The sequence below is a fragment of the Tursiops truncatus genome, chromosome 9 (assembly GCF_011762595.2).
Source record: "Tursiops truncatus isolate mTurTru1 chromosome 9, mTurTru1.mat.Y, whole genome shotgun sequence".
NCBI classification, from domain to species: Eukaryota; Metazoa; Chordata; class Mammalia; order Artiodactyla; family Delphinidae; genus Tursiops; species Tursiops truncatus.
The window spans coordinates 61,615,098-61,632,008 of NC_047042.1; the positions used below are offsets into that span (position 1 = coordinate 61,615,098).

General features: G+C 42.0%; 1 protein-coding gene across 1 annotated transcript; it reads right to left on the bottom strand.

Moving 5' to 3' along the window:
* Positions 1–916: 916 nt before the first annotated feature.
* Positions 917–16,391, bottom strand: LOC101323599 (retinitis pigmentosa 9 protein-like). Its single transcript, XM_073809820.1, is given in 6 exon segments — positions 917–1,257; positions 1,917–1,978; positions 5,602–5,693; positions 12,348–12,477; positions 13,615–13,645; positions 16,053–16,391. Coding segments are annotated over 6 exon segments (483 nt in total). The 5' UTR covers positions 16,205–16,391; the 3' UTR covers positions 917–1,241.
* Between the last annotated feature and the right edge of the window lie 520 nt (positions 16,392–16,911).

The following is a 16,911-nucleotide window of genomic DNA, read 5'->3' on the forward strand; positions in this document are numbered from 1 at the left end:
CAGGATGCCCCTGGAAATGAGGCGTGGCCTTGGATAGCGTAGCTCTCTTCAAGCGAGAACAACCAATCCCTGGAAAGTGGAGGTCATTTGCAACTGTTACCTGAAGTCAGCTGTTAACCAGCAGTTGGGAGAATAAATACTTCAGTCCTGAAGTCAGGTGTAGGGGTTAGGAGGCAAATACAAGTGGCACAATACAGCATCCACTATAACTTCCAAATCATGTTCCAAATGGAAAATGTAACCATACTTTTAATAAATTCCCATTGAACACCACCATGCGTGACACATTGTGTTGGAAGGTGAGACTACAACATGAAACGAGATGGTCTCTGCCCTCACAAATTTTCCAGATGTGGGCAGGAACTAATTACCACAAATGCAGTGGCTTAAAGCAATATCCATCAACTTCCCGTCTCTGGTCTGGCATGTAAGAGATAAGAAGTCTTCACTCTGTCCTAACAAGTAAAAAGCCGAACAAACTAATCATCAGATCTTCCTAAATCTATCAGAGAATTGAGGTCACAGGGCAAACCGCTGACCCAAAAATTGGAGAGATGGGCAGATACAGAGTCAAAACTTACTGAAGCAGAAATCTCCGTGGGAACCACTGCCATACTTTGCTACCTGCCAGGAAAAAAACTCTGGTTTTAAAATTTTCATGCGAGGGCATCCCTGGTGGCGCAGTGGTTAAGAACCCGCCTACCAACGCAGGGGACACGGGTTCGAGCCCTGGTCCAGGAAGATCCCACGTGCCGTGGAGCAACTAAGCCCGTGTGCCACAACTACTGAAGCCCGCACGCCTAGAGCCCGTGCTCCACAACAAGAGAAGCCAGGGCACCGCAACAAAGAGTAGCCCCCGCTCGCCACAACTAGAGAAAGCCCACACACAGCAACAAAGACCCAACGCAGCCAAAAATAAAAAAAAATAAAACAAATTTATTAAAAAAAGAAAAATCTCATGTGATTTGGTTCAGATCACCCAAACAGTCACCCTTAAAAGGCCAAACCATCTTTTAACATAATCTAATCATGGGAGTAAAATCCCTTAAAGTAACAGTTCTATAGGTTTGGGTAGGAAACCTTGGGGCTGTTTTACAATTTCGCCTACCACGACCATGATGGCAGGCTGATAAGATACCTCTGTAAAGGGAGGTCTGGTGGCTTCTTTTGACTTCCTTAATAGTAGAGAGTACTGAGTTTGAGGAAAGAGGTTTTAGGATGAAGGAATTTGATTGACAGCTTTACGGGCTCAGCAGTCTGGAAATCAGAACAGAGGAGGAGGAGTTTGGTTTGAGGTTCTTTTGGGTAAGCTGGGCAGAAAAACCACAAGTCAAGGGAGATAACAGGCTTAACTGATGGACCACAGAATGTAGGCCGGCGAAGCCCACTGCTTTTTTTTTTTTTAAATAAATTTTAATAACGGTTCTTTTTAAAATTTATTTATTTATTTTTGGCTGCACTGGGTCTTCGTTGCCGCGTGCGGGCTTTCTCTAGTTGCAGAGAGAGGGGGCTACTCTTCGTTGCGGCGCACGGGCTTCTCACTGCGGTGGCTTCTCTTGTTGCGGAGCACGGGATCTAGGTGCGCGGGCTTCAGTAGTTGTGGTGCACAGACTTAGTTGCTCTGTGGCATGTGGGATCTTCCTGGACCAGGGATCGAACCCATGTCCCCTGCATCTTAACCACTGTGCCACCAGGGAAGTCCCAAAGCCCACTGCTTTAAGTTAACCCAAGTAGAACAGGCTGTCCTGCTCATTCCCCACATACTGGCCTCTTCAGGGATTACTCCTGCTCTCCTAACATTTCACAATTAAAATACCATATTTATTAAACCATTTCTCTAATATTGGAATGGTTGTTTCCAACTTTATATAATTTCGGACTTTAAGAGGATATTGTTATCATCAGGACAACCTCACCTTACATCCTTTTCATGTCTTTTATTCTCTCGTATGATGTCATACATGGGATCTTCATGTGCCTTAAGGGTGAGAAAAGGTTAAGGTTGGGTTAGGCTTCATGGGTTGTTAGTTAATTAAACATTAAATCCCCCAGTTATTCTTTTCCAGTTTAGTTGTTCAAACATTCTAATCCTTCCTAAGGCTCACCAGAACTGCAAACTCCCTGAAGCTGTAAAAATAATTTTCCAATTAGAAAAATACAGAAGGGAATTCCCCAGTGGTTAGGCCTCCAGGCTTTCATTGCGGAGGGCCTGGGTTCGATGCCTGATCGGGGAACCAGGATCCCACAAGCCACGCAGAGTGGTCAAAAAAAGAGGGACTTCCCTGGTGGTCTGGTGGATAAGACTCCACATTCCCAATTCAGGGGGCCCGGGTTCAATCCCTGGTCAGGAAACTAGATCCCACGTGCATGCCACAACTAAGAGTCTGCATGCCACAACTAAAGATCCCACATGCTGTAACGAAGATCCCGTGTGCCGCAACTAAGATCCAGCACAGCCAAAATAAATAAATAAATAACTATTTTCTAAAAAGAGAAAAATACAGTATATAATTTAAATATCCTTTATAAAGAATTAAACGATGGCAGAATCATGAAAAACTATTCAAGGAAGAAATATTGAGGCAATTCTCTTTGTTTTATGTGGATACATGATCAAGAAATAGTATTAAGAAAAACAAGTGAATTATAAAATTATATATAACAATGAAACATTTATAGGTATGCAAAAATATATAAGTATCCCAAACAAAGTATGGAAGTATACTGGAGGTACAGATAATTTTAAATGATTTGAATTACTTAAAAGTAAGAACACGTATGGGAAATGTTATGGTATTTGAATTATCTCATTTTAAAAAAGAATAAATGTTTATTACAGAAATTTTAGATATTATCAGAAAATTAAGTTTTTTAAAAAAATCTACCACTTCATTACCCAGGGATAACAGTAATATTAACATTCGGTCTCTCTTTTTCTTTTTTTTTTTTTTTTTGGCTGTACCACACAGCTTGTGGAATCTCAGTTCCCTGACCAGGGATTGAACCTGCACCCACGGCAATGAAAGCGCCGAGTCCTAACCACTGGACCACCAGGGAATTCCCTGGTCTCTCTTTTTATTTATTGGCCGCATTGGGTCTTTTTTTTTTTAATTTATTTTTGGCTTAATCGGGTCTTCGTTGCTGCTCTCTCGAGTTGCGGCGAGTGGGGGCTACTCTTCACTGCGCTGCATGGGTTCTAGGCACTCGGGCTTCAGTAGTTGTGGCTCGCGGGCTCTAAAGCACAGGCTCAGTAGTTGTGGCGCACAGGCTTAGCTGCTCCATGGCATGTGGGATCTTCCTGGACCAGGGATTGAACCCATGTCCCCTGCATTGGCAGGCGGATTCTTAACCACTGCACCACCAGGGAAGTCCTGCATTGGCTCTTAGTTGCGGCACACGAGATCTTCGTTGAGGCATGTGGGATTTTCAGTTGCGGCATGCAGGATCTCTTGTTGTGGTGCACGGGCTTCTCTCTAGTGGTGGTGTGCAGGTTTTTGTCTCTCTAGTTGAGGCACGTGGGCTCAGTAGTTGCAGTGCGCAGGCTTAGTTGCCCTGCGGCATGTGGGATCTTAGCTCCCTGACCAGGGATCAAACCCGCATCCCCTGCATTGGAAGGCGGATTCTTTACCACTGGACCACCAGGGAAGTCTCTGGTCTTTTTAAATTGTTATTCATAATTTATGAAAAATTATAATCATACCATTTATATATAAAACTCTATTACTTTTCAGTTGTGTTTTCATAAACATTTTCCCATGATATTACACATTCTTCTAAAACACAATTCCTAATGGCTAAATAATTTCTGTTACAGTGATTTCTGTTGATATATTGGACTGTTAAGGTGTTTCCTATTTTTCTTTAGCTCCCATTTTTCTAACCACATAAATAATAATGAAAGCTATCCTTATACATACATAAAGAATTGTGTATATATTAATGTTCTCTTACATCCTTAAGGTAAATTAAAGTGGGATTTCTGAGTCAAAATGAGTATGTTTAAAGTTTTTGAGATTTATCACCAAACTATGTTCTATAGTATCTGTAGAAATTGTCATTCCACCTAAAAGTAGAACGATTGATCCAAAATAAGTTATTTCAGATTATTAAAATGAAAACACAACATCTTAAAATGTCTTAAAAACTGGAGAATGGGGCTTCCCTGGTGGCGCAGTGGTTAAGAATCCACCTGCCAACGCAGGGGACACAGGTTCGATCCCTGGTCTGGGAAGATCCCACATGCCACAGAGCAACTAAGCCCACGCACCACAATTACTGAGCCTGCACTCGAGAGCCTGCGAGCTACAACTACTGAGGCTGCATGCTGCAACTACTGAAGCCCGTGTGCCTAGAGCCCATGCTCTGCAACAAAGAGAAGCCACTGCAATAAGAAGCCTGCGCACCACAACGAAGAGTAGCCCCCTGCTGACCACAACTAGAGAAAGCCCGTGCACAGCAATGAAGACCCAACGCAGCCAAAAAATAAAATTAAAAAAACAAAAACAAAAACTGGAGAATGTCTGTTGACTCCAGTTTGATATATGTTGATAACCTCAGTACATCCAGACAGCTACATATTTCACTTGACAGAAGCAGTTACTGAATGGAGACTTTACACCCCTGGGAAATGACTCTGTTAAAATAAGGTGAGGAAAAGATAATTTTACTGTCATGTAAAGAGCAAATATAATTTATATATACACTTCTAGCTTATAGTTTAAAGACATATAATCTTCAGGTAAAGCCTGGAAAACGAAAACCCTCATTTTAGTTATGAAACATGATTTTTTTATACAATAAGTTAAAAAAAAGTGATTGAATAAATAACAATGTCTGCTTCAGAAATAAAATCACTATCCCCAAGGTATAAGCGAATAACACCTTAATGAGAAGTTTTTTGTTAAGAACTAATCTGTCAAAAAAAAAAAAAAAGAACTAATCTGTCACACAACTGTACAGGCACGCCTCATTTTACTGCACTTCACTTTATTGTACTTGGCAGGTACTACGTTTTTTACAAATTGAAGGTTTGTGGCAACTGTATTGAGCAAGTATATCAGCATCATTTTTCCAACAGTATTTGCTCACACCATGTCACTGTGTCACATTTTGGTAATTCTCACAATATTTCAAACTTTTCATTATAATTACATTTGTTAGGGCGATCTGTGATCAGTGATCTTTGATGTTAGTACTACAACTCTCTGAAGGCTCAGATGATGGTTAGCATTCTTTAGCAAGAAAGTATTTTAAATTAAGTTATGTACTTTATTTTTTTAGACAGAATGCTATTGCACATTTAACAGAATACAGCATAGAGTAAACATGACTTTTATTTGTGTTGGGAAATTTAAAAATTCATGTCATTCACTATATTGTGATATTTGCTTTATTGAGGTTCTAGATATTGCTAGAACCAAACCTGCAACATCTCTGAGGTACGCCTGTAATTTAACACAAATGTAGTTAACACCAGATACTTTGGCCAAATGACTTCTGGGAATGTATTTTGTGTGAATTTGCAGTTCACTGTTAGTACCTAATCAACTGATATTCACTATCTCTGATAAATGTAAATTGATATAGTGGGGTTCTACTTACTACTTTGAACTGTTCTAACTTTTGGTTGCCTTTGATAAAAAAAGGGCATTCTTTGTCGCCTGTTCGGTGACCATATCGTTTACAGCATCAACCTGAAAACAAAGAAAAGAGGAAATATTTTTGTAAGATAACACAGTTTCCTTTAATGAAGACAAAGGATCAGTAGATCATATTAAAGTTTTTCTTCATTAAACTCCAATTCTAAAAGCAAATGCAATCAGTGAATGAACCATGTAAGATCCTAAAAAACAAAGGAAAACTACAGATCTTCCTTGAGTTATGATGGGGTTACATCCCAATAAACCCATCATAAGTTGAAAATACTATAAGTTGAAAATGCACTTAATACACCTAAACTACTGAACATCATAGCTTAGCCTAGCATACCCTAAATGCACTCAGAACACCTACATTAGCCTACAATTGGGCAAAATCATCTAACACAAAGGCTATTTTGTAATAAAGTGTTGAATTTCTCATGTAATTTATTGAATACTGTACTGAAAGTGAAAAACAAAATGGTTGTATGGGAACATAATTTTGAGAGCTGGATCTCAGGAAACCATTGAAAAACAATGAAGTGTGGGGGTTCTCTGTTGACTGCCTCTGAGCTGTCCCTGTCTTTATCTCTCCTAACATCTAAAGTTCAGGAAAGGAGGATAACACTCCTTCAAACCAATGTCTTTCTTTGTGTTCAAAACCCTCTTACCTTTAAAGGAAAGGTGATCCTTACTATTCAAAGTGTGGTCCATGCACAAGCAAAATCAACAACACATGGGAGATTGGTAGAAATGCACAGTATTAGGCCTACCCCAGAAACACTGACACATACTTGGAGTTCAAAAGACTTACTGGTGATGTGTAGACATATTAAAGTTTGAGAACCACTGTTCTAGATAATGCTACAATCACTAAAATCACTAAAAGTATGCATATGTGTGTGTGTGTGTATATATATATATATATATATATATATATATATATATATATATCTTGTTTGGAATGAGTCCCAGTTTTGTGGTGCCTGAGCTTAAATTATTTGGTGGGGGTGGGGATGGAGGAGGCTCTTTAGGAAAAACAAAAATCTTGCCTTGGCAAATTTTACAAAATCCTATGACCATAATCAACACATCACTATGGTCCCTGCAGGTCTTTGAAAGACACAAGTGAGGGGCCCTGAAACTTAAGCTTCATTTACTTCTTGGTAAAACTGGATCTGGTCCCAACCCAAACTTTTATTTTCCAAGTCAATGCAAATAACTATAAAATACTAAGTGAAATGCAACTAACCACCTCATCAAACAGAGCAGTGGTTTTCAAACTTTAAAAAAAAGCCATAGACTTCTGGGTAAAGATGACAGACTAAACACATTTGTCTCCTTTCATTTCCTTCCTGAGATTCTATAAAAATGACAAGAGAATTCTTTTCAAAAGGAATAATCCAGGAAGTATCTCAAGAAGGGCCAAGTAATAACCTCCATAAATCTGTTCCTCCATAGAAGCATTGGAAATAGTTGCAAATTTTTCCAAATCAAGTTGTCTGAAACCTTGAAAATTAACCAAAGGCTTGCCACAATCTAAAGAGTATTAATTAAAGAAACCCTGCTGAGCCTTGGTAGGAACAGCAGGATTTCTGGCGTTTTAACTGGGCTCACTCCCAACCCCTACTTACACAACAGTCTTAAAAACAAGCAGCCCTGCAACTATGACAGCTGTGAAAAGCAGCAGTGTCACACCCACTGAAGAGGGAAGACTGGATTTTGAGCACCTCAAAAAGCCCTGACTTCAGAGCACAGAGCCACACTGGCAGGGTATCGTGGCTATCTGACCAGTCATGCAGTTTGCTCTACAGAAAAAGCCCTACCCCAGGATATTTGTCAAAAATAGTCACTTGCAATTGTTTAACATCACAGCTTATTATAGCTGTGATATCACTGGGTAAACAAGAGCCCAGCCAAAAGTTTAAAAGGAAGATCTGGGGAATGAGATGTCCATAGAGGGCTCTCAAAAATTCTGACATAATTCCGGGAAGCTAGAAGACTATACACATGTGTAAGGCTGTGTGTATGCATAGTAAAGGCCTGAGAAGGCCTTTTTTTTCACTTCTGACTCACTGTTAAGGCTCTGTGCAAGCAGGCACTAAAGGCTAAGGCAGACATGTAAACCAAACCACATAAGCATTTCAGGTTTGTCTTAACACACTTAATGCACTTAAGGAAATCTTAGATCAATGCACTTAAGGAAATCTCTGTCGTATTATTAGCTGACCTCTAAGCTAACAGAGAAGACTTCAGTGGCCATACACTACAGGGAATACAGACTTACAGAATTAGTTAGGAAAGTCACTAAAAATACAAAAAGGAACAATAACAAAACCTGGGTAGAAGGGAGAGTCTGATTTCCAGACCACCTTATATTATCTAAAATGGGCAGTTTTCACCAAAAAATTGCAGAACACACAAAGCAACAGCAAGTCCAGATACTGGACTTACTAGACAAAGACTTTAACTCAGCTATTATAAATAAGTTCAAAGAACTAAAGGAAGTTATGCCTAAAGAATTAAAGAAAAGTATGAAAGTGATGTCATAACAGATGGAAATTATTAATAAAGGGATACAAATTATAAAAATAAATAAAAAAGAAATTCTGGAGTTGAAAAGCACAATAATCAAACTGAAAAATTAACTGGAAGGTCTTAACAGCAGATTTAAGATGGCAGAACAAAGAATAAGCAAACCGGAAGATAGGTAACAACTGAGATTATCCAGTCTGAGGAACAGAAAGAAAAAAGAATGCAGAAAGCTGGCCAGAGTCTCAGAGACCTGTGGGATACCATCAAAATTCACAGCATACGCATAAAGAAAATCTCAGAAAGAAAGGAGTGCTAGAGAGTGTAGAATATTTGAAAAAATAATGGCCAAAAACTTCCCCAATTTGATGAAAAACATTAATCTACAAATCCATGAAGCTCAATGAACTCCAAGTAGAATGAGTTCAAAGAGATCCATCATAGGCAAACTGTTAAAAAGCGAAAGATAACAAGAAAATTTTAAAAGCAATGAAAGAAAAACAACTCATCACATATAAGCAATCCTCAATGAGATTATCAGATGACTTCTTATCACAAACCATGGAGACCAGAAGGCAGTAGAATAACACATTCAAAGTGCTGAAAGAAAGACTATTAAGCAAGAATTCTACAGCCAGCAAAATTATCCTTCAGAAATAAAAGGGAACGTAAAGTTCAGATAAACAAACTCTGAAAATGTATTGCTAATGGACTTGCCTTACAAAAAATAAGAAAGCTGAAATGATGAAAGGATACTAGACAGTTACTCAAATCCACATGAAATACACAGCACCAGTAAAGGTAACTACAAACATAATTATAAAAGACAGTATAAATACCTTTATTGTAGTTCTTTTATTCTCCTATCTCATTTTAAAACAACTACATAGAGAAATAATTATAAAACAGTGATGATGAGCTTATAGTATATAAAAATGTAATTTGTATGACAATATTATCACAAAGGAGGGGGAGAGAATGGAGCTGTATAGGAACAAAGTTTCTGTATTCTATTGAGATTACATTAGCATTAATCTGAATGAAAATCAAAAGGCAGGTTTTGGCAGAATGGATAAAAAAATGTTTTCCAAGTAAAACAAACTTTAGATTCAAAGACAAAATTAAACTGAAAGTAAGAGGATGAAAAGAGATACAAATAAAGCAGTGTTTACAGGAAATTTATAGCTTTAAATACCAACATTAGAAAAGAACAAAGATCTCAAATAAATAATATAAAGTTCAGTTTAAAAATCTAACTGAAAGAGAGCTGGAGTGGCTATACTAATATTAGAGAAAACAGACTCAAAGGCAAAAATTGTTACAAGAGACAAATATTGACATTTTATAATGATATAAGGGTCAATCCATCAAGAGGATATAACACTTATAAACATATATGCACCTAACAACAAAGTTCCAAATAGATGCAGCACAAATGGACAGAACTGAAGGGAAAACTAGATAATGCAACAATACTATTAGAGACTTCAATATTCCACAATGGACAAAACAACTAGAGAGAATATCAACAATGAAATAGAAGACTTCAACAATACTATAAACCAACTAGACCTCACAGATATCTGTAGAACATCTGACCACCCCAAAAGAACAGAATACACATTTATTTGAATCCCACATGGAACATTATCCAGAAGAGAGCATAGGCTAGAAACAAGAATTAATAAATTTAAAAGGATTCAAACCAGGACTTCCCTGGTGGCGCAGTGGTTAAGACTCCACGCTCCCAATTCAGGGGGCCCGGTTTTGATCCCTGGTCAGGGAACTAGATCCCACATACGTGCCACAACTAAGGAGCCTGCAAGTTGCAACTAAGGAGACCACGTGCCGCAACTAAGGAGCACACATGCCGCAACTAAAGGAGCTGGTGAGCCACAACTAAGGAGCCCACCTGCCACAAATAAAACCCAGCACAACCAAATAAGTAAATAAAATAAGTACTTAAAAATAAAATAAAATAAGGATTCAAACCATACAAAGTATGTTTTCCGACCACAAAGAAAACAAATTAGAAAGCAATGATAGTAGCAAACTTTGGGAATCTACAAATATGTAGAAATTAAACAACACATTTCTAAACAATCCATGGGTCAAAGAACAAATTTCAAGGAAAATTAGCAAGTATTTTGATTTGAACGAAAATTAAACATAACATATGAGATGCAGATAAAGTAGTGCTTAGAGGGAAATGTAGAGCTTTAAATGCCTATATTAGAAAAGAATGAAGCTCTCAAATCAATAATCACAGGTTCAATAAAAAAATCCAGAAAACAAAGAGCAACCCAAACCAAAGGCAAGCAGAAGGAGGAAATAATAATAATGAACTACTGGCATTACTGGCATGTGCTATGCCATAGATGAACCTCAAAAATATTATGCTTAAAGAAAGAAGCCGGGGGCTTCATGAGGCAATGAAGATCCCGCATGCGGCAACGAAGATCCTGGGTGCTGCAACTAAGACCCAGCACAGCCAAATAAATAAATAAATATTTTTTAAAAATACTAAATGCTGGGCTTCCCTGGTGGCGCAGTGGTTGAGAGTACGCCTGCCGAGGCAGGGGACATGAGTTCGTGCCCCGGTCCGGGAAGATCCCACATGCCGCGAAGCGGCTGGGCCCGTGAGCCATGGCCAATGAGCCTGCGCTTCCGGAGCCTGTGCTCCGCAACAGGAGAGGCCACAACAGTGAGAGGCCCGTGTACCGCCAAAAAAAAAAAAAAAAAAAAACAACTAAATGCTAAATGAAGAGCAAACACCAGAAAATTGAATTCTAAGCCACCAGAGGGGAGAACGGAGAATCAGCGCAATTTCTATTTGCAGCACCTCCAAAGAGCTTAGGAATTGAGCTCTGAGCACCAGATACCTCTGAAAGTAAAGGTAAAGGAGGAGCTGAAATAAGGAGGATTGATGAAAAGTCCAAGGGCAACTCTTACTAGCCCTGGTGGAAGGAAGTTTATTGTCTGAAAAAGGTAAAGCATAGACCTCTGGCAAAATGACATCAGATACATGTGAAGGCAAGGTGCCACAGTAAACACAGAAGATTACATGAACAAATAAAAAGTAAATGGCAAGATTTCCCAACCTTCTTGCTCCAATAAGATCCCACAACACTAGCAGCTTGGCCTTCACCCTCCATGGAGGAGCCTTCTTCTCTAGGAAAATATAACTCACCCCAAGAAGAAAAACCTACAGGTACTGACCACTGACCTCACAAGTTCCCAATTCACCGGACTAGAAAGATTACCCTCCAGTGAAACTCAGCAAGCCCCACTCACACACTTAGAGCTCCTAATCAACTTTTTATTTCCCAATGATGAGCAATAACTGTAATTATTTCCCAATGATGAGCAAGCTCCTAATCAACTTTTTATTTCCCAATGATGAGCAATAACAATTCCCAATGATGAGCAAAGACTCAGACCCAACTGAGTCTCAAAGATGGACCCCAAAATCCCTGACTTCTAAAAAGCATGCCCTCATGTATTCCCTGCCACCCTGAATAAGGCTAACTGTTGTAACCTAGGTACTGGAAAAAGGATGTGTGTGAATGGAGGCAAAGAGACTGCAAACTGCTATTTTAATTATGTGTGTGAAGAATCTTTGTACCAACAATGTCTTTAAAGGCAGCAGTACCCCTTCTTCAAATGCCATCTTATGCTGGATGAAGATGCTGCTGCTCTGGTGCAGTGGAGGGTGTGCACACAGAGGTCTACCTGTTCCAGACCCATCCTCTGTGGCCCAGAGCTCCTCTCAGGTTACCTGGATAAAACCTCAACACCTCTGATGAGGACGACTGACTGAGGCAAGACCCAAGGGACCACCCTCCATACATCCCTTGTCCCCCATGGCATTTCTACATGGAATATCCTTTCTGTTACAGGAATATTACTGAATCGTATACTCCGCAGGCAGCTACGGCCCTGTGGAAGACCATTGCCCTTACAGCCAGGAGCCCTGGAGTCTAGGCACTGCACTGCCTCTTACCCCAGAACACTTGATAACATGCAAGGCGGCTTCCTCAACTATAGCACAGAGATCATGCCCTGACTTTAGCAGGGCTGTGGTGAGAATGAACTAAAAGAAGTGAACTCATTTGTAAACAGTGGTCTATAACTTGCACGTATTGAGGGTGTTACTTGAAACCCTTCCACACTCACACTGCATGACTTTGACTTCTTTCCCCAGTGGCATCCAAAGTCCTTTGGTTGGTGCGTGGGCCAGAAATTCCCTGGCATGTTCATTGCCTGGGACATCTGGTATACAGTCTTCTGGCTTAGTCTCATCCTCCTGAAAAAGGAAACTGTGTAAGCTGTGCGGCAAAAAAGCACAGGAACTCTCTCCCACCTGTCGGAGAACACAGCCCTGCCTGGCTTTCTCATGGGCTGGAGATCCCAATGTCATCATAAGTTACCCTCTGAAGAGCTAGAAAGAAAGACAAATCATAACTGACAGAAAAAACGGAAGTAACTATACTAGAAGAGCTAGCTCTACCATGAAAACAACGTAGCTGTTCTTAGAGAAGAGTTACTAGTGTTTACATAGGATTGATCTGTGAGCTCCAAATTCTGATTCTAGATCACAAAAATTAGATTCTAAGATCACAAAAAGTTTTCTGCTAACTTAAAAGCTTTGTGGAATGAGGCAGAATATAGAGTTAAACAGGTGAGGTTTCCTGGAATAATAAGAACAATGTGTTAGAGTAAAATAGATTATTAGACCTTGAAGGCCACCGTCATGTTTTATAATCTCACACATGCTGTATTAGTGAGATGTATTTTCATTACCAAATAACTGCACTATATAATTAAGGTGCTGTTTTTTTACCTCACGATTTTTTCAAGTTTCCACGAATATTAAATTTATAATGGAAGAATGTTTTCTAAAAATCTTTTTTTTAAGTTAAAAGTTACCAAACAGAAAAGGTTACTTTGGCCTTAAGTCCTCTAAGTCTCGCTCCTGCAGAAAGACACTGACACTGTGGCCAGGGTGCTGGAGGAGGGACTCCTGCAACAGGTAGGGCTGGACTGGATGAGCTTCACGTCTCCTCAGAGTCCAATGTTCTCTGAGCTGATGACATTCAAGAAATCAGCACCGGGGGGGTCAGAGAAGGAACATGGGGCAGGAGAGCTTTGAGGAGATGCAGTCACAGTGAGACAGAAAAAATGGGAGTGAGCGCTGAGGAACACTCGGGGGGCCTGCAGTGGTTTCTTAGGGGACAGAGACAAGGCTGATTAAATTTCTGCAAAGGCACAGGCTGTGACAAAGCCCAAAGTGCATGAACCGACTGCCATCTGCAGGGAAGACACAGAACTATCATAAAAGGAGGTTCAAACCTTATGCAGCTGTTTTTCGTAAGTGACCGAGTCTGAGCACTGAATCAAATCTGTCTCAGAGGAAAACCAAAAGTACAGACTTCACACTGACCTTGATAAGTCCAGGAGGAGGTTTTTCATAACTAGAAAGGAAGAAAACACCAGTCATGAACCATGTTCACAGGAATGTAACACATCTCAATCAGCAAAAGGCAACTGCAGACCAAAATGAAAAGACTTTTTTTTTTAGAAAAAACTTCAAACTACATTATAACTAAAACAGTTAATAAAATATGCCCAGCAGTCAGAAGTCCTATATAAATAAACTGATGCTATACCACATCCTGTTCGATGTCGAACTTAAATTCACTGAAATCATAACTTGGTGTCTTGGCACAGCGATTTTATTTTTGGAAGAAGGGAAAGCAAGAGATTGCAGGGAAAATGTGAGGTAAGAAGAGCCTTGAGGCCCTCCCTGGTAGAGCAGGGGTTAAGAATCCGCCTGCCAAGGCAGGGGACACGGGTTCGAGCGCTGGTCCGGGAAGATCCCACATGCTGCGGAGCAACTAAGCCCATGTGCCACAAGTACTGAGCCCACATGCCTAGAGCCTGTGCTCCGCAACAAGAGAAGCCACCGCAACAAGAAGCCCGCGCACCACAACGAAGAGTAGCCCCCGCTCACCGCAACTAGAGAAAGCCTGCGCACAGCAACAAAGACCCAACGCAGCCAAAAAAAAAAAGTTATAACAATGTTAACACTGACATTGATTAGGAAAGTTATTATTATGGTGCTATATTGGAAGGATGGAAACAAGAAGGGCAAGTAAGAGAACTAAATCTTTATCTACTATGACAATAAGTTAACAGATGTCTAAAATTGTTGAGTCAACAAAACCAGTTGTAAGCATATAACTTAGAAATGTGCAGTTAAATCCAAGAAATAAAAACTAAAAGAGTCTGCACATGGAAGGCTTGGCCTTGGTTAGGAGGGAAGGGGGTGGAGGCTGTGCAGGTTACTCTGGGGGGTAAATGAGGAGTTGGGCAGCCCAGCGCTATTTTTGGTAGCATTTTTAGTACTTTTTGAGTTTTAAGCTATATGCAAGTATTACTCTGGTATGAATTAAACTTAATTAAAATCAAACAAAACCCTGAACTAGAAAAAGCAAATAAGTCCATAGCCTAGCCAGTTTCAAATCTGTGAAACTGGAAAAATCCCACTGGTCTGAGAATCACACTCCTGAATTCTGCTCTAGTTTTGTTGGCTAACCAGGTCAGTGGCTTAACCACTGAGCCTCCATTTTCTCATCTACAAAACGTTATCATCTCTCTCTTGTCTGTGAAAAAGCTCTGTGAGCTACAAAATAAACACATAGTATTAACCACCACCTGGCATCCTAAAGTTAAAGATACAGAGGGCTGGTGGGGCTAAGCCCTGCCTGAGCCCAGAGTGCCTTGAACACGCCAGGACTGTGGATGCCAGCAATGCAGAACCTGTATCCAAACCACGGCCCACTGAGGTGAAATCCAGCTCAAGAGCCACACTGAAAAGAGCAGGCCAGGCTCCAAGGAAGCATGCACTTTGTATCAAAGCTCCCAGAAGGTTAATGAGGGCCTTTCCTTACACGACTGTCTCAGCAATCATGAGAAGGTAGGTAATGAGAAGTGCCTGAAACAGAAATAATTCAGATAACTCAGTGAACACCGAACTTAGTAAAGTCAGACTTCTAAAGCTGATTACAGAACGACAGAAACACAGAAAAGAGCCGCAAGGATCATTAATCCAACCTTCCACCTGATGTTTAAATCTCCTTTAAAACCAACCCTTCTCCCAGGGGTTATCTGGACTCTCTCCAACCTCGGGTAGCTGGGGGAGTACAGTGCCTCCTAGGTCAGGCCACGCTGACCGGCAAGAATCTATGACTCTGGTCCTAATTCTTCTTGTTGAGCTGGAACTGGCCTCTTTGTAGCTTCCATCCTTAACCCTGGTAAAAAAAAATCCCGGGGACGAGAGAGAAGTCCACGCTCTCTTCTACCTGACAGCTCCTCCCGAAGCGTCAGGGACCAGGCCCTCACCCCACGTTTATTCTTCCCTTCCTCACCGCGCACTCACGTTACGGGACTGGGCTTTTTCCTCCCTAGTTAACAGCACTAGATGAAAAGAATGGGGATTTTACCCAGTTCAGAGCGAGCCCCTTGAACTGAGAAATGGGAAAGGACCCAAGGGCGCAGCCGCACTTCTCCTGTATTCAAATCCTGACCGACACCGACGTCGCCGCACGAGGAATAAAACCGTAGTTTCCGGCGGAGAAGCGCCCGCCCGCCGCCGCCTCGCGCGCCCGGGACGACCCTGGGGACGGAGTCTCCCCGCTCTTCCTCCAGCGGCTGAGAGTCCAGCGTCCCGCAGCCCGGAATCAAATCCCGCACCCGGCTCGCTGGGGACGGGCCCACCTGTCCACTCGCAGGTCTCCAACCCCGGGCGGGCCCCGCCGCGCGACCCCGGGCCCCGACCCCATTCTTCGCATTAGTCGGAGGCGGGCGTGACGGACTCACAAGGACTCCAGGTGCTTGAGCTGCTGCAGCTGCTGCGCGTCGTGCCGCCGCCGCCTCTGTTCCCGGCGGCGCTGCAGCTCTTGCTTCGGAGGCTCCCGCGGCCGCCGCGCGCCCCCGGTCCCCGAGTCGTCGCGCCCGAGCCGGGACGACATTGCGGCCCCGCGCCGAGCCGCGAAGACCGCACTTCCTCCGCGCCGCGCCCGCCCTGCCCCGCTGCGCCCCCTCTCGCCGCCACTCCGCGGCCCGCTGGGCCGGGCCCAACGTCCTGGCTGAGGCCGCCAGTGCCCCGCCTCCCGACAGGCCGGCCAGACTGCCTCCGCAAGTCCGCGCTCTGAGCGTCCTAACCGTGCTGCGGAGTCAGCGGGTGCCGGAGGCCGGAGCGCGCCCCACTGGCGGCGGCCAGGAGCCCCGGCGCTGAGGATGCTGCGGAGGGAGCCAGATCTTTCCCTTGGTTCTCTTGAAGTATTCCCTCCTGAAGCCTTCAGGGATGTAAGCTGTTCAGTTGCATAGAAGCCACCATGCTAAGAGGAAGCCCAAGCTAACAAATGGGGAGAGATCACGTGAAGAGGCCCTGAGACAATAAAAAAAGGGATGTCAGGTCAGACCCCACTGCCTAACCACACCCCAACCCTGGTCAGATGACTCCTTGGTGCAAGCCAAAGATAAATCTTAAGGGGCTCACGTCAACCAAGAATTGCTCCTGTCCTCCTGGGGAGGCTTTGTTTGCCGGCCAAGTTATGTGCTTAAAGTAAAAGAAAAGAAGATGGAAGAAGGAAAAAAGAAAAGACAACAAACATTATCTAACCACAACCAGTGACCTTATGGCATGCAAGCAAATAATCTGAAAACTTTAGTATAT